Consider the following 26,257-nt stretch of genomic DNA (forward strand, 5'->3'; position numbering starts at 1 on the left):
CACATCTCAATGGGGCCATAAATATTACAGGGATGTACATGCAGGAATTAAATATTCTTTCCTTCCAGGTTATTTGAAGCACACTGCAAGTATAATGTGGGGAAACAGAGAGATTAACGTTGCTCAGAAACCATGAATAACGAGCTCGTCGCAAATCATTAGACAGCAAGATTCACATCTTGATCACAGTGTGCTCTGCTTTCTCATTGCCACACCTCCAGGCTCTGTAGCAGACGATGGACTTGGCAGTCTGTCCATGCTTAAGTTAAGTTATGTCTCTGCCTATTGGCTTAAATGCGATTAGTTATCGTAGAAAAAAAAGGTGAAATGAAATGCCACCCCTTTTGTAAGCAGGAGGGGCCCCAGACCAGACTAACACAGACAGAAACAAAGGTTAGTGAGTTCTGTAGCAAAACCTGTTGTGAGTAGAAAATAAACTAAAGCCTGTATATTTTGGTTAAAATCAACAAGCACATCACCGGCCACCGACAGTACCAGGAGGAGTGAGCCGGTACGACATTGTGCACACACTGTGGGAAAGAGACTGAGAGACCTTCCCCATCGGACCGTATGAACTGGAACCGTAAACCCACTGAACATTAAACCCCACCAAATGGGGGTAGACCCATCCCCACCCCCGTATTCACTCACTATACCCAGCATACTGAACATAGCCGTTGTGTGGATAACTTACCCCATATCTCGATGTCTGTACTCTGACCGGTTAAACTTTTCCCCCAGTCGGGGAGATTGCAGATTATTATGTGATCCTTGCAATCACATAATCAGATCAATTTCCATGTAGACAAGGACAGAGAGAGGTGTATGGGACTGCTGAAACCAAAGGAATAACAATTAAAAGAAGCAGTCCATTACAATAGGGAGCTAAAGTGATTTCATTTACTTTCAGTAAGACACAAATTTTAGTAATTTAGGCTGAGGTTTCCATAGGAGTCTAAAGGAGGTAGGCACTCAAATTCATTGGGCATTGGGCCTATAACTGCCTCAGACTGCTTCCAAAATCCCAGCCTTAGGGCCCAATCCAACACCCACTGAAGTCAACAGGATCCTTTCCATTGACTTCAGAAGGCATTGGCTCAGGCTCCCTCTTTTTTTTTTTTTTAACTGTTGATAAAAATCCCACTGGTTTCATTGCTGTTGAAGCCCCTTGGGAAGGCTGGCATGGTAGGGTTCCCTGTGCTTGACATGGGGGAGGCACCTCAAGTCTTCTTATAAATATTTGTTTTTTAAATGAGCCATACTCAGAATATTTCACATTAGCAGCAGCAGCCAGGGCTAGTGCTTTCCTTGTCTGAAATGGCAATTCTTCTTTAAGAGCTGGGGAAAGTCTCAATAGGGGCCCATCTTAGTCTAATCTGGATTTTATCCAGCCTTCAAAATCTGAAGAAAAATTGTAAACCAAATAAGTTTTATACATTCCCAAGCCCAGCCATTAATTACTCTAAAAGGAACCCCTGTCACTTACATGTAACCCAAATATTTATACTCTATGTCCTGAGTGAGGAATCAGATACACCACACAGCCCCACCGTATTATTCAAAGATCTTTTTCAACTATTAGGCTAGAACCCTAATGCAGTGAAACTTTAAAAACCTCCATGGGGTCTGAGCATCATAGACTCTAAAGCAAATACAGTGCAGAATACTTGTAGCAAAGGCTCAAGTAGCGATTCCTGACATTTAGCTGAGATGCCTATGATGGGAAATATAATTCTTGATGACCTGTGATGTCTAGGGAGAGCAAAGAGTAAAGATTCTTCCAAGGATTTAAAAAAAAAAAAAACCTTCAAAAAAGAGACTGTGTTTCATTTAGTGCAAAGGTGAAGCTTTGGCAGGGAAGATCAGAGCTTCATGGCTGGGTCACCCCAGTAACACCTCCCACATGAGTTTATCAATGGGTGGCCAATGAAAGCTTATCCTGTTTTTTTTAAAAAAAAATCTGCACAAGTGCTAGCTTTTCAAAGACTCCACGTTTCAAAGCATCTCAACACAGAATCCTTTCTTCAGCCTTTGATTTTATGCATGTTGGAAGCTGGTCAGTGAGCGCATGTTTTTTTTTTTTTTTTTCTGTACGTTGTTAGCATTCCCAGGAGGTATTGAAAATGAATTGAGTGTTGGGGAAAGGCATTAATAAACAGGGGAAGAGATATCTCTCCTCGATACTAGATTTCAAAACCTGAGTGGCCTCCAGGATAATTTATTAAATATAAAGGCAAATACATTTAAATCCTTTACTGAAATATCTTAGTGTAGGACACCAGCCGCGAGGGGTTAGAAAGTCGCTTTGACTTCCTCCCAACAAAAGCAACATAATTTTTCACTGCACAGCACCACGGAGTCCTGCAGTGCCTAACTGAATTCATTAATATCCACACCTGCTTCACGCTGCATTTAGCAGAGGCTCGATCCAGCTTCAGATGAAGTCAACGGCTAAACTCCCATTGGTTTTAATGGTCCGGGATCAGACCTCAAGAGATTTCTATTATGTTCATGGTTTGGAGCAGAGCCCTGTTGGGGAGCAGAGCATATCTAGTTCAGGGTGTGCGGTTGGAATTTCATTGTTATGTTATTACACCAGAAACTCTTTATATGACCACAGGGTAGAAAGATCGTCCTGCAGTTAAGAGACTGGACTAGGAATCCAAAAAAAAAAAAAAAAGGGCATTTATTTCCCAGCTCTGCCAAAACTCCCTGTGTAACCTTGGGCAAATTCCTTAATTGCTCTATGCCTCTGTTTCCCTATAGGTAAAATGGGGATAATAGCACTTCCCTACCTCACAGGGGTCTGGTGAGGGTAAATCTGTATGTGAATGCCTCAGGGACGGTCTACCCTATAGTGCTACGTCTACACAGCGTCGCTGTAGCGCGTCTAGTGAAGATGCTCTATGCCGAGGGGAGGCTGCTCTCCCGTCGGTATAATTACTCCATCTCGGCGAGAAGCATAAGCTGTGTCAGTGGGAGAGACTCTCCTGCCGACATAGTGCCAGTGTGGACATTGCGAAACTTGCATCGCTGGGGGCGTGGTGGGTGGCTTTTTCATACCCTTGAGCGACATAAGTCAGATCGACTTAACCAGTAGTGTAGAACTGCCCTCAAGTAGTAGAGAAATGGTATGTTCTTGAAGCATTACAGTAAAGTCTGCCTGCCATTATCTAGGTGTCCAGAAGGGAACTGTCAGTACTAAAGAGGATGTGATCCCTTTGCGCTGTAGGGGTACTAGAGGACAGGTCTGTTCATGTCAACCTTTCCCATAGAATCATAGAATATCAGGGTTGGAAGGGACCCCAGAAGGTCATCTAGTCCAACCCCCTGCTCGAAGCAGGACCAATTCCCAGTTAAATCATCCCAACCAGGGCTTTGTCAAGCCTGACCTTAAAAACCTCTAAGGAAGGAGATTCTACCACCTCCCTAGGTAACGCATTCCAGTGTTTCACCACCCTCTTAGTGAAAAAGTTTTTCCTAATATCCAATCTAAACCTCCCCCACTGCAACTTGAGACCATTACTCCTCGTTCTGTCATCTGCTACCATTGAGAACAGTCTAGAGCCATCCTCTTTGGAACCCATCCCCTTTCAGGTAGTTGAAAGCAGCTATCAAATCCCCCCTCATTCTTCTGAAACTGAAAGCACAGGTCTCACCCCCTCCTTATTCCTCTCTGTCCCCCACCCTCATGGCCAGGGGTAAGGGGGCCGAGGCTGGGGCCGCAGCTCGGGGTGGGTCTGGGGCCAGGAGCAGTGCCGCAGCCAGCGGCCGAGGCTGGAGGTGGGGACAGGAGCTGGGCTGTGGTTGGGGCTGGCAGCCGGGCCAGTGGCCAGGTGCAGCTCCGCTCCCGGCTTTGCCCCCAGCCTTGGCCCGGGAACATACCGTGGCCAGCGTGAGAGGCTGGGGGCTGGTGTGGTGCCAGGAGCTGAGCTGAGCCATGCCAAAGCTGGGGCCAGGGCCAGGCGCAGGGCCAGGAGTCAGTTACTTGGCTGGGAGTGGGACTGGAGTGGAGAGGGGCTGGATGGCGTTCCCTCCCTGCCATTTTGGGGGCTGGCCTGGCCCTGCCATGCCCTGGCCATGCCATGCCCCCCCCGTCTGTTCCTCCACACACCCCTGGGGTGAGGGGACGCCCCTCACTTTGGGGATCTCTGGCATAGATGAACATGAGCCATGGACAGAAGCACCAGGATAAATTGCTACCAGAGATCATTTTAGGATGGAGTGACCATTCCATTGGTACAATCTATTGCCTACTACATGGATCAACCGATCACCTTGGTATGGACTTACCACCTGTCCCTGCTTTCTTGGGGATGCCTCTTTGACTGCCATTACTTTTTAAACATTCTGAGGGCTCCTGCCATTGTTTTCTAGTGATGTTAAGGGATCATGGGGGATGGTAGCTTTTAAAAGTTGGGTGCCTTAAAATGTTGTCCAAATCTTGAATTTGGACACACAAATCAGTTCGTAAGGGCACAGTATGTACGTTTATGGGAAAGTGTCAATATGAGCATCCAAAAGGCAAAATGTCTTATTAAGATGCCACAGATGAAAATTGGACTTGCCCTTTTATTCTCCTTATGGCACTAGTACAGGAAAAGTGATGGGGCCAAACTTTTCTCTCCTGCTGTAACTTCATTGATTTAACTCCATTGTTTGTCACCGTCCATGACTCTTACCTTGTCTTTCTGATAGACAATTGCAGCCTCTCTAATCTGGAAGTCTTTAACTCTCTGGTGAATATTCCAGTGTAAATGAAAGCGGAATCAGGAACATCTCTGTAAGGAACCCTGAAGGGACCTTTCCTTTTGTTCCTTTACTGAGTTCTTTTTCATTCATAGCATCTTCTGCAAAATCCTTTCTCCAAATAGCTTCTGGTACTAGTACAGGCTTCCCCATGTTGCAGTCTCAGTGCTAATCATTGCCAGAAAGCGTGAGAGTGCCTGAAAGTGTGAGTGGTGACAGTCACTTAGACAATCTGTGCTCAGAGAGATAATCTTTTTAAAGAAGGGCCATCTTTAGCCGGGTATCTGGCAGCACATTCTTTATTACAAGAGTGATGCCTTCTGTCACTTGGATAATAACCTTTGAAAGAACAGCCTCTAGCCCACAGTCTAGGGTATATTATGTCTTCTAAGCAATATCCGTTCAGCTATTGAGGGTATGTTTATGCTTCTCTTGTAAAAAAAAGAGAAAAAAAAGAAAAAAGAAAAGAAGGGAATCTGAGGTTACTGTTTGCTGGAAAAATGTCAAGACTCTATTGGCAATATCCCACTAAACCACAAGTTTGTAGGAGAGAAAACAAAACCATTGGATTTTTCTAAACTATGTCTATGCGCATTTTAAGAAAATATACACAATGTATGCCACTTATGCTCTTATTATAGCTGTGGCAGTCAAACATATGATTGAACACACAGAAATACTACAACCTCATGCTGTTCAATGAATGAAGGGAAAACAAATCTTTATTATTCCTGGGTTCATATAGTACACAGAAACACTATTGTTCTTTCTTTCTTTCTTTCTTTCTTAGCTTTCAGATGTGTTTCATTGTCTGTGGGAACATGTGTTTTACAGACCTGTCATGTGAAAGCTATTAAAAAGAAGAACTGGAGAAATAACAATAAGCCATGTAACTGTGGTATGTCTACTCCCCAAGTTCAACTGTTATGCTGCTGTTTCAAGTGGTGGTGAAACTGGATCACACCAAACAGCGTTAGCTTTTTGGGTGCAGTTTTTCATCAGGATACTCTGGATCTTTAAAGAAGGTTATTAATATCATATTGCCGGCTTAAGAGATACCTTTCAGAGCCAAACTGGCTAGGTTTCAAAACTCTTGGAGAGTGGAATGAAGATGAGCTGGATCCACATGAGATGTCCAATTTTATTTGCAAAGCCTGAGATGAGTTGACAAGAGGAATAGTTCTGAGACATTTATTCACTATTTCATTAGTGTCTTCGAAAACAGACAGCCTAGTGCAGGCAGTCTGTGTGTTTAATATTACCAGCTCCTTATATTCTTATAGAAAATCACACACACAATAACCCAGAACATTGTGCCAAATTGTGGTCTCAGCTATATTTGAGAAACTGAGAACAGAATTCAGCTCTGTGTGTGTGTGTGTGTGTGTGTGTGTGTGTGTGTGAGAGAGAGATCTTTTTCAGAGTACAGTTATACATTTCACATTGTGAATCATTTATTTAAGGCAATCAGCAAAAAGTAATAATTTGTGGATTAGAAAAAGCTGTTAAAACAGAATGAAGGAACTCCAAAACGGATTACAAAAATGTAAGCAGCTTAACTTGTTTACACACAAATTGAAAACATTTTTAAAATGAGCCTTTGATTTTACCTTTCTGGACAAAATCCTTCACTAATTACAGGAGAGCTGTCTATGACAGCAGTAAAACTGCTCTAGGCAAATCATGTGAAAACCAAGAAGCAACATTTCTTAATTTAAGAGAAAAAATCTGATAATTTTAAAGTTGTAGGAGTGTAAATAAGAACTCAGACATTTAACCCAGTTAGCGGTCAATAAATATTCCATGACACTTTTTGCAACAGTAGGGCGCGCAGTCTTGGTGTTTTAGCCAAATGCCAACTTGGATAACTACATTACCTAAATGCTATCCTCCGTAGTTTCAGTCAAACATTGTTTTTTGTTGCTCTTTGCATCATGTCCCAAACTGTTGAGTAGTGTTGCTGCATTCTTAAATTGTTTTTTGCTTCACCTCAGTGGGGTATCATTTCAGAGACGGAAGAAGATTTTCCTATATGTGTAGTTGTAAATCACTTTGAAAGGGTTACAAAGAGCTTTTGGATCAAATGTACTGATCCTCCTGTTATTGAAGTCAACAGCAAAACACTTGGTGAAACCAAGGCACATAGACGACTTAAGTGGCCTGCCCATACTCATCCAGGATCAGCAACAGAACTGGGAAAGATTCCCAATCCTCTACTCTAACTTCTAGACAAAGCTACGTTCCTCTGAAATAGCATTATTATTGCTTATTATTGAATTATACTAGTGCAACAAATCTACGTTTTATTATCTTGTACCATAACCAGTTTATATTGGTCTGTGACCATATATTGTACATCTGGTTTGAAGTTCCAGCTACAGTGTGGAAATTAAGGTCTTTAAAACTGTTTCTAAAACGTATTTCTCATGGTCGCACCCAATAGGATCTGATGTGGTTTCACCAGCTATTGTGGATGGTTGGATAGATGCTGTGTTTGACCAGCATTCAAAAAGTGTTCAAAGAAAGGTTGCTCTCACGATGTTTATATCCTTTGTCCACATTGGTGAGGCAAACTGTGGTGGAACCCCTTTAAGACACAGAGGTATATTAACCATGGAAATGCAGTTTTGTTTTGTTTTTAAACACTGTATCGAAGCCTGTGTAGATGGGGCTTGGCCTGGTTCAATATGGCAGGAAAAGCATGACCTGATATTTGATAGTTTGCTGTTGGTTTATTCAGTAACTCCTCCTACAGTCCTGCTGAACTCAGCTTCCATCACGTCATTTCAGAGAGACATTTTGGTGCTCTGGTCACAGTACATAATAACATAAGAACGGCCATACTGGGTCAGACCAAAGGTCCATCAAGCCCGGTATCCTGTCCTCTGACAGTGGCCAATGGCAGGTGCCCCAAAGGGAATGAACAGACAGGTTATCATCAAGTGATCCATGCCCTGTCACCCAATCCCAGCTTCTGGCAAACAGAGGCTAGGGACACCATTCCTGCCCATCCTGCCTAATAGCCATTGATGGACCTATCTTCCATGAATCTATCTAGCTCCCTTTTGAACTCCGTTATAGTACTGGCCTTTACAACACCCTCTGGCAAGGAGTTCCAGGCACTCTGTGGGGAATACTGTCATATTTTTTTCCATGATTTCTTGCAGCGGGGATGCTGTTGGCATTCATTCCTGTAAGTTAATATTTGCAGTGTGCAAGGCTTCACTAGGAGCGTGCAGCATTTACATCTGATAACCACAGCAGAATAGGTACTTTCCCCCAGGAGAAACTTAATAAAACAGTTCCCAACACTGTGCACTTTGGAAACTTATTAGGAAAAAAAGAAAAGCCTCATCAAAGGGGTGGTGAATTGGGGAGGGCTCTTTGTTGCTTTTTGTTCGTATTTGTCCAAGTTACTGATGTTTTTCTTTTGTGTTGTTCTCTATTGTTTGTCTTTTCTCTCTCCCAGCCGGTCTGCCCTTTCTGATCATTGAAACTAGCACAATCCAGCCGTACCAAAGGGGTTTTTACTGCAACGACGAGAGTATCAAGTACCCTTTGAAAACGGGCGAGACGATTAACGACGCTGTGCTGTGTGCTGCAGGGATTCTCATTGCCATCCTTGCTGTAAGTAAAATCGGTCACGCTCTTCTGCCCCTCTCTGACAGGACTGTATGTTTGTGTTGTCCCCTAAGCAGGTAATGCTGACAGGGCCCTATTGACACTCCCAGACAGCGTGTCAATCAACGCAAAAAGACTATTAGAAAATCTCTGCTCAGCAATTAATTTATAGGGATTGGGAGTTAGGACTGTGCCTGGAACAAGTTAAAAAATCTACTGCAACAGCAACAAAGACAAGATGGTGTTGGTAATAGGATATGAAGCCTTTCACGTCTGGGGTCAGTTGTTCAAAATCAGTCCAGGTTAGTGACTGAAACTCATTACCATCCAAAGACAGTCTGGTGTCCGTGGTGAAATTAGCCAGTTAATAATTTGGTGGGTAGCTGGGGGTTGATTTGCTTAGTTTGTGGCAGAAGAGCTCCCCATTTCAAATACAGCTATAGTAATGAGCACAGACCTGTATGCAGACAGTTGAAGTAGATAAACGAAAAGGCCTATGGTCTGCTCCAGCACCTATTGAAACCAGGGAGCTTTTCTGTTGACTTTTAAACGGAAATGGATGGGGACTGATGAGACTGGCCTACTGTCCCAATGGAAGAAGCCCTTTCCACATCAGATTATCAGCATAGGGAAGCATCATCCTACTGGTGTGCCTTTACTGTGAATATGAGGCATAAATTTCAATCATCTTCCACAACACGCACAACAATCTGCAGCGATGTGCAAATGAAAATTTACAGCAGGAAGAGTAAGATTATTTCTGAAGCAAGTAAACAAGTCAAACTATTTGGGCACGTCCTGCAAACTTTGCAATATAAGATAGAGTTCACGTTTCAGGGAGCATGTTCCTTACAAGCTAAAGGATTTGGTGCCAATAAGGATTTGGCATGTTGTGTCCACATTTGAGTGATTGCTGTGGTATTTACATATTCCGCATTTCATGCAGTTTTTAAAAAGAGGTGGTGCCTTTTCAGCCAACTGCTGCATGGAAAAGTTTTGGAGGCAGTATTAGGCTTTAATAAATAATAAAGTAGACATATATTAAAGGGCAGCTGTGATCTTACTTGTGTCGCCTTTCTAATTACTTTTGATATTTTTTTTTCCTATCAAATTTCCCACTACTGTGTGGAGGGATTATGTTGTGTGTGAACATATTTGCTTTAAGTTTCAGCAAATCCAGCCCTGGAAGAGTCGGCTGAGTTGAGGTGCCTTACAGCAGTACATTTGTCAGCTATTTACTAAAAACACTTTGGGCTAACCATGTAACAGGAGGCCTCATTACACTCAAGTCCCAATGCTCTACTAAAAGTTGACAGGTATCTGTAGTGCCATCATGAAAAGCTGAAATGAAGTGCAGTTTGTTATTTAAAAACAAAATAACACCTTTGGAGGTGGCAGATCCTTGCCCCTGTTCCAGTCCCTTGGCTCCACTCCTGCGGTGCAAAAGAATATCTGGGGATTCCTTTGATGCGGGGGCATCCATTGGTGACACCCCCCCCGGCTCTGCACCACCTGCTCCACCCCATCCCAGCCTGATGGAGAGGGGCTTACGGCCCTGGGCTTCAGCCTCATGCGGTTGGGCTATGGCTTTCTATCCTGGGCCCCAGCAAGTCTAATGCCGGCCTGCTTGGCGGCCCCCCGAAACCTGCTTGCGGCCCCCCGAGGAGACCTCGGACCCCTGGTTGAGAACCATTGGGTTAAGGGACAGAAAGAAATGACTTTAAGCTCCTATTTCCCCCTAGCTTTCATTCTTTGTCCTACAAGCACTGTAATGCCCCATATCTTTAGCACATCTAAGCTTTATACTGTTCGTTCATACTTACACTGGTGGTTCAAATAGTAAATTGTGCACATGAGTTTTCCTTTCCTTTTACTTCATCAGAAGCTATAGCGGTAAATTAATCAGAATCGTGATATTGTCTGTTTAATTAGAAGGTTCATGCATTCTGGGTAGCATTCACTTCACATGAATAAAGCCAGAGGTGTTTGTTATTGCATGGATGAAGTGCACGTGGTGTGTGTAGGGGGCGTTGTTGGGGGCTGTGGGGAAGAATTGGCAGGGAGAGAGTTGTATATGTGAAATCCACTTCCCAATGGGAGCAGCATGAGGAACTGATGCGCAGGCTTTCTCAAGCAGGCTTATGCTCAAATAAATTGGTTAGTCTCTAAGGTGCCACTGGTTCTCCTTTTCTTTTTGCGAATACAGACTAACACGGCTGCTACTCTGAAAGGCTCTCTGTAGCTGCTATGCAAGCCTGTGGGATACAATAGCAGTCACAGCCTCTTTATACCACTTTCAGATGAATGTGGATCCCTCCCTCTGATTTGGCCCAATCACTGCCTTACCCCCACTAGTCTTTGCAGGGCCATAGGGAGAGAGCTTAGCTTGCACAGAGTACCAACTCAAGGCTTAAGCTGTACAGAGGGGTCCTGTGCAGAATCTGTGCACTGGGGTGAATTTCATCCTATAAATTTTTCCCTCGGGGAAATATTTCAAACGTATTTCAGTATTACTGTCTGATCCTTTCAGCAGTGATTAAAGCTACATTATAGTCAGTGCAAAGATAGGAAGCGATCCCCAATGGAACTCTCTCTCCTGTCAATGGGAGTCATGTATGTATAGGGTTGAGGATAGCATATGACTCATTGTGTTGTGTCTACCAAACAGATGGCTGATTTCTTTTCAAAGTCATCCTTTGGCTTGGGTTATTCCATTTTCAAGATAATTATCTGTTAGTTTCTCCTCTCCCCCAAGCAGAATTGAAATGAAGCCAGGTTTCAGGTTTCATTGATCGCAACATCGTTTGCCAGTCAGTTTATTCATAGAGCCATGGGCAAACAGTCCCAATAATTCTCTGTCTCTCATTCTAAAAGTGAAAGTGAAAAAAAAATCTATAAACAAGAAGAAATTTTTACCCTGCAGGTAAAATTCCATACCCCCAAGTATGGAAAAGCCATAAAATAAAATGAAAAAAACCTCATTTTCACATTACTGCCTGACATACCGTCATGTCGGCTCCATGCAGAATCTGCTTCTGATCAGTAGTGAGCCAGTGGCAAATGCAAGAGTTGGAACTGAAATTGGAAACATAATCAGCTGGCTATTTAATCCATCAATTTCCTAACATGAAATGGCAGGTCAATTAAAAAGAAAAAAAGTTTCCCTGAAAGAAATGGATGTTTTCTACATAGGTTTCACTTCACTCATGACAAAAGTAAATTGGTAAGGAAAATACAAAAGCTCAGTTATTTGTTGCTGAGTGATACAAATGGCTAACAAGTGATTTAAGAAACAGATTTCTTGCTATGGCAGAATATATGGAAAATTCAAGTCATGCTGACCTCTTTTTCAGATGTAACCCAGATACCAGAATTTTTGTAGTATAATATGAATTCCTTGCAAATCCACAAAGCACCAATATCTCTTCTTTCATTTGAAATGTTTGCTTTTCAAAGACATGACTGTAGATAAGAGCAATTTAGGACAATAAATAAAACAAAAAAATTTCATGTTCCCAACTCCCAGCTTTAAATACTGGCACCGGCAGAATCTTCAGGCCAGAGCAAAAGGTCCAGGTTGTGTTTTATGTGTCTTGAAGACTGCCAGAGTTCTTGCTAAGTAAACTTTAGAAGTGAAGACTTATGCTTCTGTCAGGACATAGGAGGATATGCATTTGTGTTCAGTGCCTACATATTTATGGATTTGGAGGCAAAGACTGCCTTTGGCGTTACACATGCATAAGACCCTTGAGATACTAATTGCCCCTAAGATTTTTGCTCTCAGACCTCTACTAAATGTTCATAGACTCACAGACTTCAAGATCAGAAGGGACCATCATGATCATTTAGTCCAGGGATTCTCAAACTGTGGGTCGCAACCCCATTTTAATGGGGTCGCCAAGGCTGGTATTGGCACAAGTCTGAAGCCCAAGCCCCACCACCCAGGGCTCAAGCCCAAGCCCCACCAACCAGGGCTAAGGTTACATGCCCCCACCCAGGCCAGAAACCCTTAGGCTTCAGCTTTGGCCCTCCCCTCCCCCGCCTGGGGCGATGGAGCTTGGGTGGGCTCGGTCTTCGGTTCCCCCCTCCTGGGGTCGTGTAGTAATTTTTTGTTGTCAGAAGGGGGTCACGGTGCAATGAAGTTTGAGAACCGCTGATCTAGTCTGACCTCCTGCACATTGCAGGCCACTGAACCTCATCCACCCACTCCTGTAATAGATCCCTAACCTCTGTGCTTTCACTTGTGGAAAATATTTGACCCTCATGGAGACTAAAGGCCTCTTTTTAGCCATGGACGAGGCTTTGCATAAGCTGTGATAATACAAGATTCTCCACACTGACCAGCCAGTAACCATTAAAAGCCAGTTGTGGAGGGATTCCCTGTATAAGGGAGAGAATGATCATGTCCATTTAGTTCTTGGTCTCTCTGTTCCGAATGCTAACAAGGGAGGGGCAATTGCTCACTAGGACTGAAATTCAACCTGTGCGGAGGACAGCACAAGGCTTATGCATCACTGATGTCCTCAAAGAGGGCCGTCTGTGGTGCACAAGCTTTGTGGTGGTTTTCTGCACAGGGATGAATTGCACCTGCTGATCTTGAGTGAGGCCACAAACCCATTTCACATAGGCCACTGAACAGGTGGTAACAACTGGCAATCACTTCCGGCTACGCTTGGATTTGAAGCCATACCCTGGAGGTAAAAGGTTCTTTACTCCATTTCCTGAGCCCCCTTATGGATAATACTGTTGTTCGTATCCAACTCCATGTACTGTCGGATCTTGAGAGCTTTCGAAAAAAACCAACAAGTTTTCTAGATCAGCTAATTTATAAGAATACAAATGTGGATAGTCAGATACTTTATATTTCAATGTTAAGTGCTCCCATTTGGCAAGACACAGAAAAACAATACATTGGAGACAAAACTGATTAGAAAGACCCTGAAAGTGTAATTACTGGGGCAACTGATAATTGATGATAATTGCATATAAAACTTACACTTGATCAGAAAGATTGTAGAAGAGACTAGAGAGAAAAATTTGATATTTGTTTCTTTGTAGTGACTATGTTAAATGTTTACAGCATTTCACACTGGGAAATTCTCTATATACCACATGCAAATTATTTGCTGGAGACACAAGTCAGAAAAGGAGATTAGTACCTTTAAGAGTTGTTTGTTCAGGATGAAGTTTCAGTTTGTGCACATCTGTGCTGAATTAGTTTTCTAAGTCGCTCTTTATCAGGGAGAGCATTGCCAAAAAACAACTTTGCCCTATTTTAGCTTTTCATTAACGTTCAGCCATGATTTTAACTAAAGTGGGGAGGGGTCATGACTACCCAGCAGTGTGTTAGCGGGAGACTAAAGTCTCCAATTTACAGTCTGCTACATCTGTGCAATTACCAAGACCACCAGCAGTGAGAAAAAATATTAATCCCTAGACTTTGTTGGTCCCTGTTTAAAATGGGTCACATGTCTAAGCTTTAAGGAGATCCGTTTGTGAACTCTGAGAATAATGGTACATCCTGTGGTGTCAAATATCATCCTTAATTCAATTTATTTTCCCTCTGCAGTTCTAAGCCTTGTAAGATGCAGGCCCCTCTTCCCTGCATGACTAGATGCACCCAGCCATCAAAGAAAGTTGCAGTACGCAGTTGGGATGAGGTATCCTTCTGCGGTGCAGTTGCAGACTGGACGCCCTCACTTTGAGAGTGGCAAAATCCACAGGCCATTTCTTTGGGTATGTCGACACTATGAGTGGCACAGCTGCAGCTATGCCACTGTAGTGCCGTAATATCGACATTTCCTAAATTGACGGAAGAGGTTTTTCCGTCAGTGTAGGTAACCCAGCTCCTTAAGTGGCGGTAGCTACCCAGTGGTTAGGTTGGCTTAACTACAGCTAGGTCAATCTAAATTTGACGCGTAGACCAGGGCTTTGTGTGTAGTGGAAGTAGATTCCTGGGTGCCCACAAAACCCACAGGGGATTCCTAAACCACCCATTCGCAGATAAATGTGCAAACACCGAGAGAAATTGAAACGACAGTGGCAGGGAGAAGAGCTGCCTCCAAATGACAATTAGAAAGCATGAATGTCCTTTCCATGACACAAATGAACTGTGTTCTGCCACAGCAGAAATGTTCAGACATTCTTTTTTGGTCTTCATGCAAATATACTTCCTGGCTCGCAGCCTGCATTTGAAGATAGTCCAAAATCTAGATACACCATCATCTGCAGAGCACTTGGATTCTTAAGGGATTACAAATGACTCTGGAACAGGTCAGCTGCAAGACCCTAGACAACCTCAGTCAAGCCCATAGGGAGCTCGATACTAATAGTCTTTTGTAAAATGTGACTGTGGTTTGTAAACCCTTCGTGGCAGGTCAATGACCCCGATGTCTTTCTCCAAGAAGTATGGAAGTATAAGTGTCTGCTTGCAGCATTTAGGGTTTTTTTTTACTTCCCTTTGATAAAGCCTGCATAGCTATTATTTCAGTTACTTTAGGTCAACCTTTGTTTTTCAAGCCCTGGTACTCAGAGTTCAAACCATGATACAGTTTCATCTCCTCTTAGTCTAATTGCAATACTTTTCCAGTTTATTAGTTTCCAAATGTTGTGCCAAGTTTTTAAAAAGGTAGGTAGGGGAGAATTCTCTTCTGCATGGAGTTGGCAGGCTGCCATGCTGTGAAGAATATTGCTAGCTGTTTCAGAAAGGGATTAGCAAGAAGGCATTTTTCCTGACAGCTAAATTTACATATCACAATGCTGCTGACTGGAACAGAAAGGGGAGTGAAGGAGAAAAAAAAACCACCTCATTTTATTACTCAGGTATAAAAACATTGAAAGTAATGAATAAAATCCTAAAGCTATAAATCTGGAGCTCAAAAACTAGGGTGTAACGTGACAGAACAATTTAAGCCTTTGCCTCTTTTGGAGAGGTGAGACATTTGGACTTCATTTCATGGCCTGATTTTCATTAAATTGCCTTTTAAGAGTTAGGATTACAAGAAGCCAGGTACTCAGGTCCTCAGGTTCATAACTATGATTTATGACAACATTGTCAAATCCACAACACTCCCCCCCACGTGGCACAAGAAATACATAATTTGCTGCTTAATAACTACAAGGACCATTGGAATGCCCAGGAAAGTCCTGTGTTTATGGAAGTTTATATGATTTAAATTGGGTCTGGCCACTGCAAATTTTGGGCCAGATTCTAAATACTTTGAGTATCTCAGAATCTGATTCTTTGTGTTCATTTTTTTTTAAAGCTATGAAAAATAATTTTAAAAAACCCCCACCTCTGAAATGTTAAACTTTTTTTTTCTATATGGAATTTAATATAGTAACTTTGCACCTCAAAGAACCTTGATTCTTTTGTCTCTGTTATTAGGTTGTAATTGAATTCTGATCTCAGTTACACTGGTATAAATCTGGGGGAGCTGGAGCATTTGAAGTCAATGCAGTTATTGCGGCTTTACACCAATGTACCCGAGAGCAGAATTTGATCCAATAACTTTAGCTTGGCCTTAGAATTTTTCCTTACGTTTTTTAAAAAAAAAGTTGGTTTTGATTTCTGGAAAGTATAAATGGAAAATTTAGGATGTGTCGGAGAAGAGAATTCCAAATGGTGAGCTCCTGCAGGTGGCAGAATGCTCTCCCACTTGACATGGTGGAAGCCCCATTACTTGAGATATTCAGAACAAAGCAAACCATTGTAAATTATACAAAATATAATGAGGAAACAATTTGCACTAGCATGGGGAAGAACAGAACACCCTAGCAGGTGTTTTTTGTCTCTGATATCTATGATTCCATGAACATCATCCAGTTACAAAGGTTTCTCTGGAACTTAAGGGATCTCTGGTTTGATCAAGTTCAGCTTTATCCATGTGTGAAGAAAACAAAATGGCTGGAGATTTCTGAAATGGAGTGTACTGTACTGACATACTGGTCTGTTATTTACTTTCCTGTTGTGGATGGACTGCTTGCTTTATGCATCAAGAACATAGTGAAAGGAGTGGGGAATGTCTCTCTCACCCTTTCCCTGCCCCCCCGGGAAAAAAAAAGGTGAAAATGCACTGTGGTTTTGTTATAGTAAGAACCGTGGCATTCCTAGGGCTCTCTCTCTCTCTCTTGCTCAGGTGGCTGACTCAGGCCAAGTGAGCACTTCTTAGGAAGTATTCACCTTTTGGAATCATTTGCTGTTGATTTGGGCCACAACTGCACTGTGTATCTTGCTACGTCCATGAAGCAAGTGTCCAATCGCCAATATGACCTTTTTAGGTCTGACTGACGGCTTTTGTTGACACGGTAATATGGGATAGCTAGAATCTACAAACAAAAGAGGTGAAACCAGTTTCTTCATGTCTCTGGGCATGTCACTGTTACCTGCAGGCTGACAGAGGAGGGAAAGAGAGAGACTGGTAAGTGCCATTTTACAATGCTCCCGGCAATAAAGAAAAGCATTTTTTTTTAACCCCGTGTTGCATTCTGAGATATAATGGAATCTAATAGGTTTCAGATGGGCAAGTTGTTCTTGGAATTCCATCAATATTTATTTAACTTGAGTCTGCTTCTAAGACAGGATTTGCGGATAAATATGTATCGTTCAGAAACATGCTCGCCTTCTGTCTGAAACAAAAATTCTCTCACTAAGAAGTGTTAATATGCATCTGGCCTTAAGCCTACAGTAATTAATGGGATTCTGAAAGACTTGAATGCAGGACCCTGTAGTTTATTTCTTAACAAATGCTCTTTTATTCCGAGATCTTATTATCCTGTATGGTTGCACATTTACCTGATGTGACCTCTTAATGCAAAATGTGTTTTTTATTTATATATATTTTTTAAAATTCCTCCCTCAGATTATAACAGGGGAGTTCTACCGGATTCACTACTTAAAGGAGAAGTCTCGGTCCTTCATCCAGAACCCATATGTGGCGGCTCTCTACAAACAAGTGGGCTGTTTCGCCTTTGGCTGTGCCATCAGCCAGTCCTTCACAGACATTGCCAAAGTGTCTGTCGGACGCTTGCGACCTCATTTCCTGGAAGTTTGTAATCCAGACTTTTCAGTAATCGACTGCTCTAAAGGCTACATTCAAAACTACACCTGTAGGGGAAATGACAGCAGAGTCCAGGAAGCCAGGTGAGAGGCATTTCCTTGACAACATAGGGGGAAAAACGGTTGTTTCTGCCAAAATGGTGTCCCACAAAATACAACTCAGGTCCCTTCTGCCAGCAGTGGATCATTTGGAAACTTCCTTCTCTGGGAAGACTGCCACTGAGCTACCACTATTGACTGGCAATTTCCCTAAGGAGTTACTGAACTCTGCTGAATAATACTTCTCCTTCCTTCTATTAACTCCCACAACATTGTTTCATGAATGCTTACTCAATGTGGGAATTTACCATAAGAGCTGACATCACAGGTGAGTGGTTTGGATCTACACAGCAAAACAGCCCTTCCTTTATGTAAAGACAACAAACAGCGTCAGGAAGTCTTTTTCAAAGTCTTTATGTCGTGTTCATTGGATATTTAATTTTGATATTTTTTTGGGTGAACTTTACAAGTTATACTTAATGCCCCCTGATTGGTGTTTGCCTAAATTCCCAGATATCTTGGGCTGGTTTGTAAGTTACCAGTCTGCTGAGTATATAACAGTTCATAGCTGCCCCAAAAGCAGACGAGGAAGGGAACTGCAATCCCATGATTCTCCACCTCTTGGTCCGTAGAGGAAATAATTTGCTACTGGTCTACTTAATCATGTTGCCATGCTCAGCTGCATTGGCTGGAGTGTCAGGATGGGGGTGGAGCCAATGCTTGATACATACCCTCCTCATCCACTCACTCTCCACCATACTGGGTGTGGGGGGAGCAGCAGCCCCAGATAAGTTGCTTCCCCACACACAATGCCAGGTAGCCCATACTGAAAAAATAAGGGTGTACCTTACATCTCCTAATTCCCCTGTTGTAAGAGGCAGGTCACAGTCTTGCCTCTTGATTATTCATAGGCAGGTTCAATCTAATATTACAATGGCTGGTTCATACGTGTTCTCTGTCTTACAGGAAATCCTTCTTCTCTGGTCACGCCTCCTTCTCGCTCTATACCATGCTTTATTTGGTGGTGAGTACCCTCCATTTTTTGAGAGTCAAACCTGTTTGCACACCTCAGCATCCCCACATGGGACGCTCACTCCCACTTGTAGCAATTTGGCAGCTGATTACGTTGCTCTGACTACGTCAGAAGACTGCAGGGACTGAATAAAAAACTGCCATTAAAAACTCAAAAATACTTGAACTTTTTAGCATTGTTTGGTCTTGTGACTCCTAAAATTTCTGTCCGGTTACACAGACCTTGGCTGCACCAAGACTGTTACCAAGTCCCCAGATCAGTCCTGCATTCCTTGCTCAAATTCCCACTGAAGTCAACAAGAGTTTGGGGTGAGCCAAACAAGGAAGCTGCATCTCCTAAGATCAATGCACAGGGGCTCTATTTACATTTATATTAGGCAGCTTGCTCTGGTCTCTGCACTTGATGAATATATAAGCCTAACCTGCTGCCCCTATAGGTTAAAGTCTGGTTTCCATGTTACATTTGCGGCCAAATCTGAAAGCAAAGCAGGTGAACTGGCCTCCCCACACAGTCTGATCTAACACTGTGGGCTGGTCTGTTTTTCTCTGTCAATGAAAAATGGTTCTGCCCTTCCTCTACTCTGCCCTTGAATAGAGCAGTGTGCCAAGGTGCTTCCTGCCTTTAGCTGCTGGAGGCATGCTTGATAGCACTCATGAAACAACCCAGCACAGGTCAATTATGGGTGGAACTATGGTAAACTTTTTGGGAAAGGAGATTTGGACAGTGATTTGTGTAAAAAGTAATTAGGAAAAAGGTTTTTGGATACTTTCAAAGATTTGCGGCCCCCATATCTCCTGTAACCTTAGATTGGAAACCAAAGAAACAGCCCTGTACTTATGAAAACATTAAACATGAACTTTTATTTATCCACGAGCTGCACTTCCCCACCCCTCCTTTACTTTGCCATCTGAAAACATAAATTACCATGGCTCTCTTCTGGTTTTTAATCATAGATTTTTTTTTTACCCCCCTCCCCCGGGCTGGAAGCAGTTTCTGTAATTTAATTACTGGGTTTTTTAGACAGTTCGGGGGGGTTCCATTAATTTATTTCCTCATTTTCTTTTTTCTTTCCTTGAAACATTTCAAATTTATTCTGTAAACATTCACGCCATTTCCTCTCAGCGACGTTAAAACAACGTTGTCAGTGAATGGCTGGGGAGATGTGATGTGAAAGGAATTGGACATTTCCCACCCCACCCCATCCGCAAACAAAATAGGGTTTAATGTTGTGTTTGTGTGTATAAGAGAAAGAGAGACCCAGGGTTGTGACAACAGTTCTGCACTGTTTCTGAATGACTGTTTTGTTTTACCCATCAACAAAAATCACTACTTCAGTTTTCCATGAAACAGTAACTCCCCCCGACCCCAGCACGCCATCACGAGTGATTTGTATTTATATACCCTAAAGTGCAGCGGTTTTAATTAAAGTTAACAGGTTAAAAGTTCCTTTGCCGTGTCAGGAGAGGAGGGGAATCATTCACAGTGCCAAAGACCACGCAGTGACGTTTCACAGAAATCTAAGCCCTTAATGGCTGATTTGCAAAACTTTCCAAACTGTGCTTGGAGCCATTGCTTGACATGAGTATTAAATAAGGTTCTGCAGGCAGTCAAGTAGGTCATCTCTAATAGGCTTCCAGGCTTGGCTTCAGGAAATTGAGGACTGGCAGCTTTAATTAAACAGGTGGCTGGTTCTGTCAGAACAATAAGCGAGACTGGTGCTGTCTTTCTGTGTTTGATCCTATTGTTTGCTAGATTCTGCCACTACCTTTTCAAGGCCTCTGCTGATCCTGATACCACAAAGGAGTAACTCACACTCTTAAACCATAAGGACTCTGTTCTGCTGCTTTCTTTATTAAAATACATGGGGACAAATCTTGAAGTGCTGACTCAGGCAAATCCCCCCTTTCCCAAGATGTGCCGGGTGTCTTCAACGACAACAAGAGATGCCGGTCAGCACCTCTCGGGATTTTTGCCCAACTGGCTTCAATGGAAGTTGACGAAAGACCTCCAAGTTTCTCTCTCCTATGTTAAAAGCACTGCACGGTTTGTTTTATTCTCACAAACTTTGCCAGGTTTTTGTCTGCGAGGCCAGCAGTTACACAGCAAGTTAAGAAACAAAAGGGAACACTGACCGTTCAGGTATGCAGGATGGGCCTGACCATATAAATGCTCCATGCACTGGGTTCCCTGCAGAGGCCAGAGCCAGGCCTGGAGATGGCATCTTGCAGGAGATGCTCCCACAGGACGTTAGGAACAATGCTTTTTTGGTCCTGCCATTTTTCACCACTTTGCCCCAGTGCCTGCCATATATTTTTCTCCGAGCTCCACAGAAGGCTTTTAATGACTGCCCTGTATTTGGGGGAGCGCACAACTGAATAGTCACAGCCCATGAGTCTTGTGCTAGACTCCTCCAGAAGGGCAGCATGCTCATCTGAATCTACTGGGAAGTACATTGTGGGACAGGGCCCCGGTTGCAGCTGCTAGCAGTGATATATCAGAGAGAGAATGAGATTGCGGCCATGGCACTCCAACAGTAATCAAGCTCTGATTTCTCGTCCCTGCCCTTGCCCTTCCCATCGTCCTCATATGGAAGTACTTCGGCTGTCAGCACTCTGCAGTGTCTGCCTCTCTCCTCCAACCCACTAGAGACTGAAAACAAAACAGTGTGGAAGCTGGCTTTTGACCAGTAGAGCCTATGTCCTCCAAGACTGCAGTCTGGAAGGCACCGACCTCTGCTCCTTGGCTGGGATATAACAATCTGACCTGTGACATTGGATTGGTTCCATTTATTCCTCTGGATAGAGGATTACTGGCCCAGAATTCCCAGAGGTTTTTAAGGCTTGAAATACTGAGCTAGGATTGGTAGCAGGCACTGTCAGGCTATCTGTTCAATTGTGCTCATAGAGCTGGGGCAAAAATTATGCTAATGGGTTTGATGGAAATTGAAGGGGGGGCGGGAAAAAGAAACAAACGGAGACATAGTTGTGTATAGTGAGTGTCTGATGTCAGGAAGCCAGTCCCTCTCCTTGTCCAGTAGTGGCTTTCTCTTTGTCATTCCACACCTTCCTGCCACTCCGTGCAAGAGTCTTCTCCTTTGTATTTTCTGCTACCAAAAGCATAATGAAAATATACCACCCCAGCACAAAATCCATTGTAGTGAAAAGCTGATAATGATAGAAAAACTAATGATATTGTATTAGTGGGTGTTAAAAAACCCTCTCTCCTTCCCAGTTGTTTGGGTGAGAGGAGCTTTGTAAGACTGGTTTGAAACACAGATAAATCACTTCCAAGCACTATTTCTGCATGCTTCTAATATGTCTTGGTGTCAGTAAGTTTGATGGACCCCATTATCTTGATGTAAACAAATCATTTGCTCTCCAATTCCTGAGAAGCTGCTTAGCAAAAGTTTGGCTGCTGCACTGCTGAGGGCTCATGTGATGGGGGGCTTGGCAGGGGCCTGTGGACCAGGGAACTGGCTGAATTTTTTCAGGCATCTCCTGCAGATTGGGGGTCATTAGTCACCAGGTCCTTTTTTTAAAGACATGCTTGGACAAATTAATGGGGGCTTAGTGAACAATGTAGAATCTCACCTTCAGCAAGTATCTCATTAAATGATCAGCCCCAGGAAACCATTGAGATGTTGTGTTTGTGAGTGTGTGGGTATCTAAAATAATTCACTGATGTGCAAAATCCTCAATAAAGATATATATTGTTCATGCAAACCTTTCTTTTCAACAGGTCTGTGCCATTCATTAGCCAGATCTCTGGCCATGAGAGCCTAGATGGAGAATTCAAACTCACTGGGAAATATGTACTTGTGTGGGGAAACACTACCAAAAACTGTCAGACACTTTTAGAAAATGTCCAGATTTTGTGGTGTCCAAATATGGGGTGGATTTAGCATTCCTGAAGGGTGCCTGACTGATAGCCCCAGCCTGTCATTTATCCACAGAAATGATCCAGAGTAGAAATAGTATTGCAAGATTCCCCCACAGTGCCCAACCCAAGTGCTCCAACTTTGACCTGGAGAGTGTAGCCCTGGGGATGAGAAGATGGGACAGTCCTTGGTTTCCCTGGTGATGCTGTCAACTAGTGTAAATTGTAGTGGCTCCCCACCCCCCAGTGAGAACATTTATCCACTAGGAACTGGACCGATAAAATATCCAAATGGTGCCAAGAGTTTTGTTACTATTTGCCCCCATTAGTGAAACAAGAATAAATACTAAATACCAGAGGGGATTCTATATTCCAAATCCTTATGGAAGTGACTCCAGGAAGACATTTAATACACACAGAAAGTGCTTGGGGCTCAATTTGAAACACAGATTCAGGGCTATATTTTGTATCATTTTCTGGTCCTCAGAAACATGCAATTAACGTCACCTGCTTTGTATAACAATTTACAAAGGGAAATGACTCTCTGGTAATCCTGTTTGTAGGATGTTGGGGGGGGGGAGAGGATAGGATGTGTTCTTCATTCAAGGTAAAACCCTACTGAAGACAAGGAGGTTTGTAGTTTTCACAGGACTTAGCAGGTCAAGTTAAAGACTATAGGGAAACCTGGCGTTTATCTCAACCTGCTAATGTGAAAACTACAAACTGTCTGATCTGCAAACTGCCTGATCTGATTCCTGGTAGTTAACTTGAGTTAAGAACACACCTTTTTTTCTCCCCCGAGTGAAGACAAGGCGGAAGGTCAGATAAGGCCCATAAGGATGTTGAACTACGAGGATGCAGATGGCCTGTACAATAGGACTTTTCAGCCCACGTGGGTCATAGAGCTAAGCGCAGTGGGGAGGAAGGGGGAAGCTGGTGGATTCTAGGGCGATCATTAACGTGAAGTAACATCTTTGGACTAGCTATGTTGATGCCCTAATGCCCTGGCTCTGGGCTGAAGGAAGAATTCTATTCCTCAAGCCCTGCATAAAGCTTCAGCTTTGTGCTGGGAATCAAACTTTTACTCAGAGTTCTTTTCTCTGTTCTTTGAAAGCAAGAATAGCAGCGAATTTTTTCCCATCTGTCAATGAGCATAATTAAGGAGAAACATTAGTTATCAACTTGCAATTCAATGCCGCATGGTAACAGAATCTTCCTAATAACCTCACAACTATCAGAGTTATTTGTATTCCAGTGATCCTCATTCCCTCATGAGAACTGAGATGCCAGCGGTTATTACTTAGGTTTGCTGTTATCATGTCACCTTAGATTAACTGACTCATTGCAGTCCTTTAGCATTGTTCTTTGCTTGTGGCTTAGTGGGGAGAGCTGGGTCATGGAATACTGTCTCTGGTCCAAGAATGGTGTGAGTTTAGTGGCATGCAGATGCAAGCTCAAGGGGCGTTCTGGAGTCATTTAAGAAAAACAAGTGCTGGGTTCAAGTTCTACTTAGCTGATAATTTTGGGGTTTTGATGGGATCAGGGCCAAAATGTGACCCCTAGATAACGATCTGCAATTAAATTTCAGATTATACAGTCGACAAAAGGAAGAAAATGCAAACGTGCTTTTGCTCCTATGAGGTCTTTTGTGCTTCTAATCCTGCAGTTCACAATCAGTCAGCTAACTGCATCCTGTCAGTCTAGTGGACTTCGCCAGGGATGAATTTGGCTTAGAGAGTTTTGCCCAAATAAGCATTCCAGGATTTGTGCCCTCTTCAAAGGGCGGGGGGGGGGGAAGGCGGGGGGATGGAGAGAGGTTTACATGGAAGATAACTTCAGGTCAAGCGTAAAGAGTCCAGTCAGGGAAACATGATAAGGCCCTGCCAATGCTCAGAGCGAAATCTTAGGAAAGAAAATGACAAATTTCCTAGATCTGGCTGAATGCAGCCATGTGATATGGATGCAGTGAGATGGGAGTTCTGTTTGACAGCCAAGTTACTTACTCAGCACCTTCCTCAGTAAACGCCTCCAAAGCATAAAGATAAAGTGTATATATTCTTCTCTCCCTGCCTGCTCCTGACTTGTAATCCTACAGATGGACATAAACTGTTTGTTTGCTTAGGCTCACTTGCTGACCACACTCTGTTCTCCCTGACATCAGTGGAAGTTCCCTGGCAGGAGAAAAGCTATGTATTGCTCCTAAAGCCATCTTGGTTCTGTGGTAACTTCTCGGCTCTCTAAATAGCTACTACTACATATTATTGCAGGTCACTTCATCCTCCCTTCCCTCTTGCCTTTTGTTAGGCCTGCTCCTTTTAATCATTGTATGTTACTTTCTTTTAATGCTACACAGTGGGCTGCAGTGGGAGTAACATATTTTACATTATTATCTTACCCCCAGCTAGACTTCTCCTGCATGGCAGCATTTACACATTTAGCAGAAGCCACTTGCAAATAGCTTACAGTCTGCTCTGAAAAAGATTAGTAGAGAAGCTGCTGGGGGTTTCCTGCCTTTCATTATACCACTGATTTTTCTGTGCCAGGAGATTCTGATGCTTTCTGTTTTCCCTTTAGCTCTCTGATTTGCTTTTCTTTTCTTCCCATATGATATGTATTTCACACACACACCGAGGACTACAGTTTCAATATAGCCTCAGTCCAGCCTCCTAAATTCATGCCTGGAAATGTTATGTTTTAGGTACAGTTTTCTGTGTATTTATCCTCACAACCCCCTTTGAGGTAAGAAAGTGCAATTATCCCCATTTCACAGAGGTGGAACTGAGGCACAGAGAGGCTAAGTGACTTGCCCCTGGTCACACAGGATGTCTGTGGCAGAGCAAAGAATTGAATCGGGGTCCCCCAAGTCCCAGGCTAGTGCTCTGATTTTTGGACTGTCCTCCCTATTGTACTTGCATGTTTTTTGAATATCCAAAATCAGGTGTATGTGCATAAGAACATAAGACTGGCCATACTGGTCCAGTCTAGCCCAGTAGCCTGTCTTCTGACGGTGGCCAATGCCAGGTGCCTCACAGGGAATGAATAGAACAGGCAATCACCAAGTGATCCATCCCCTGTCATCCACTCCCAGTTTTTGGCAAACAGAGGCTAGGGACACTCAGAGCATGGGATTGCATCATTGATCATCCTGGCTAATAGCCATTGATGGACCTATCGTACATGAAGTTATCTAGTTCTTTTCTGAACCCTGTTTTATTTTTGGCCTTCACAACATCACCTAGCAAGGAGTTCCACAGTTTGACGGTGTGTTGAAGTGCATGCAACTTGGGCACCTAGAAGTCTTAATCACCTAATACAGGCATGCATTGCTCTTGTCCCATATTTACAGAAGGACATGTGCAAGTCTGAACTGTGTGCATGCAATACCTGATGTGTGGCATAATTAGGACATTTGTTTTTGGAAAGGTGGGCACACAAACAGTTGCACTTGTACATTTTGAAGCCATTTTTTCTTGTTTTACCCCTCTTGAGTTTGTCACTGTTGAGCTTATGTTCTATTTAAATCAATGCTCGTTTTTAATTGGTCATTTTAAAATTAAATTCTTGCTTTCTCTACTCTGAACTCTTTAGTCAAAGCCTTTGGGCTGCAATGAGGAGAGGACAGGGAAGTAATTCAAAACGGTATACAGAAGGGGATATATGCATTATTGTTGCATATCAAACATTTGAAACCTCTTTCTTAAGGAATTGGAATGAACACTGCATAAAGCTTTATGCATGAAATTAGCTCTTGAGTTCTTCTAGCAAAGCTGAGCAGCACTGTGTGTAAAGTGTAATGCTGTATACAGGGTCCATGCTTGTATCGGAATGAGGCAGAGGCTGCAATCTTGCATCTGAACATCAGTGGCAATGAAAATTTAGTT

General features: G+C 43.0%; 1 protein-coding gene across 2 annotated transcripts in view; it reads left to right on the forward strand.

Annotated features, from left to right (window-relative positions):
* PLPP3 (phospholipid phosphatase 3) overlaps positions 1 to 26,257 on the forward strand; it is a 64,263-nt gene that overhangs the window by 25,593 nt on the left and 12,413 nt on the right. For both annotated transcript variants that reach the window (XM_073357589.1, XM_073357588.1), the window contains exons 2-4: positions 8,219 to 8,376; positions 17,232 to 17,512; positions 18,434 to 18,491. In XM_073357589.1, the coding sequence (XP_073213690.1) occupies positions 8,219 to 8,376; positions 17,232 to 17,512; positions 18,434 to 18,491 (497 nt within the window). The remainder of the gene's footprint in view (positions 1 to 8,218; positions 8,377 to 17,231; positions 17,513 to 18,433; positions 18,492 to 26,257) is intronic.

Source organism: Lepidochelys kempii, chromosome 8 (genome assembly GCF_965140265.1).
Source record: "Lepidochelys kempii isolate rLepKem1 chromosome 8, rLepKem1.hap2, whole genome shotgun sequence".
Lineage (NCBI taxonomy): Eukaryota > Metazoa > Chordata > Testudines > Cheloniidae > Lepidochelys > Lepidochelys kempii.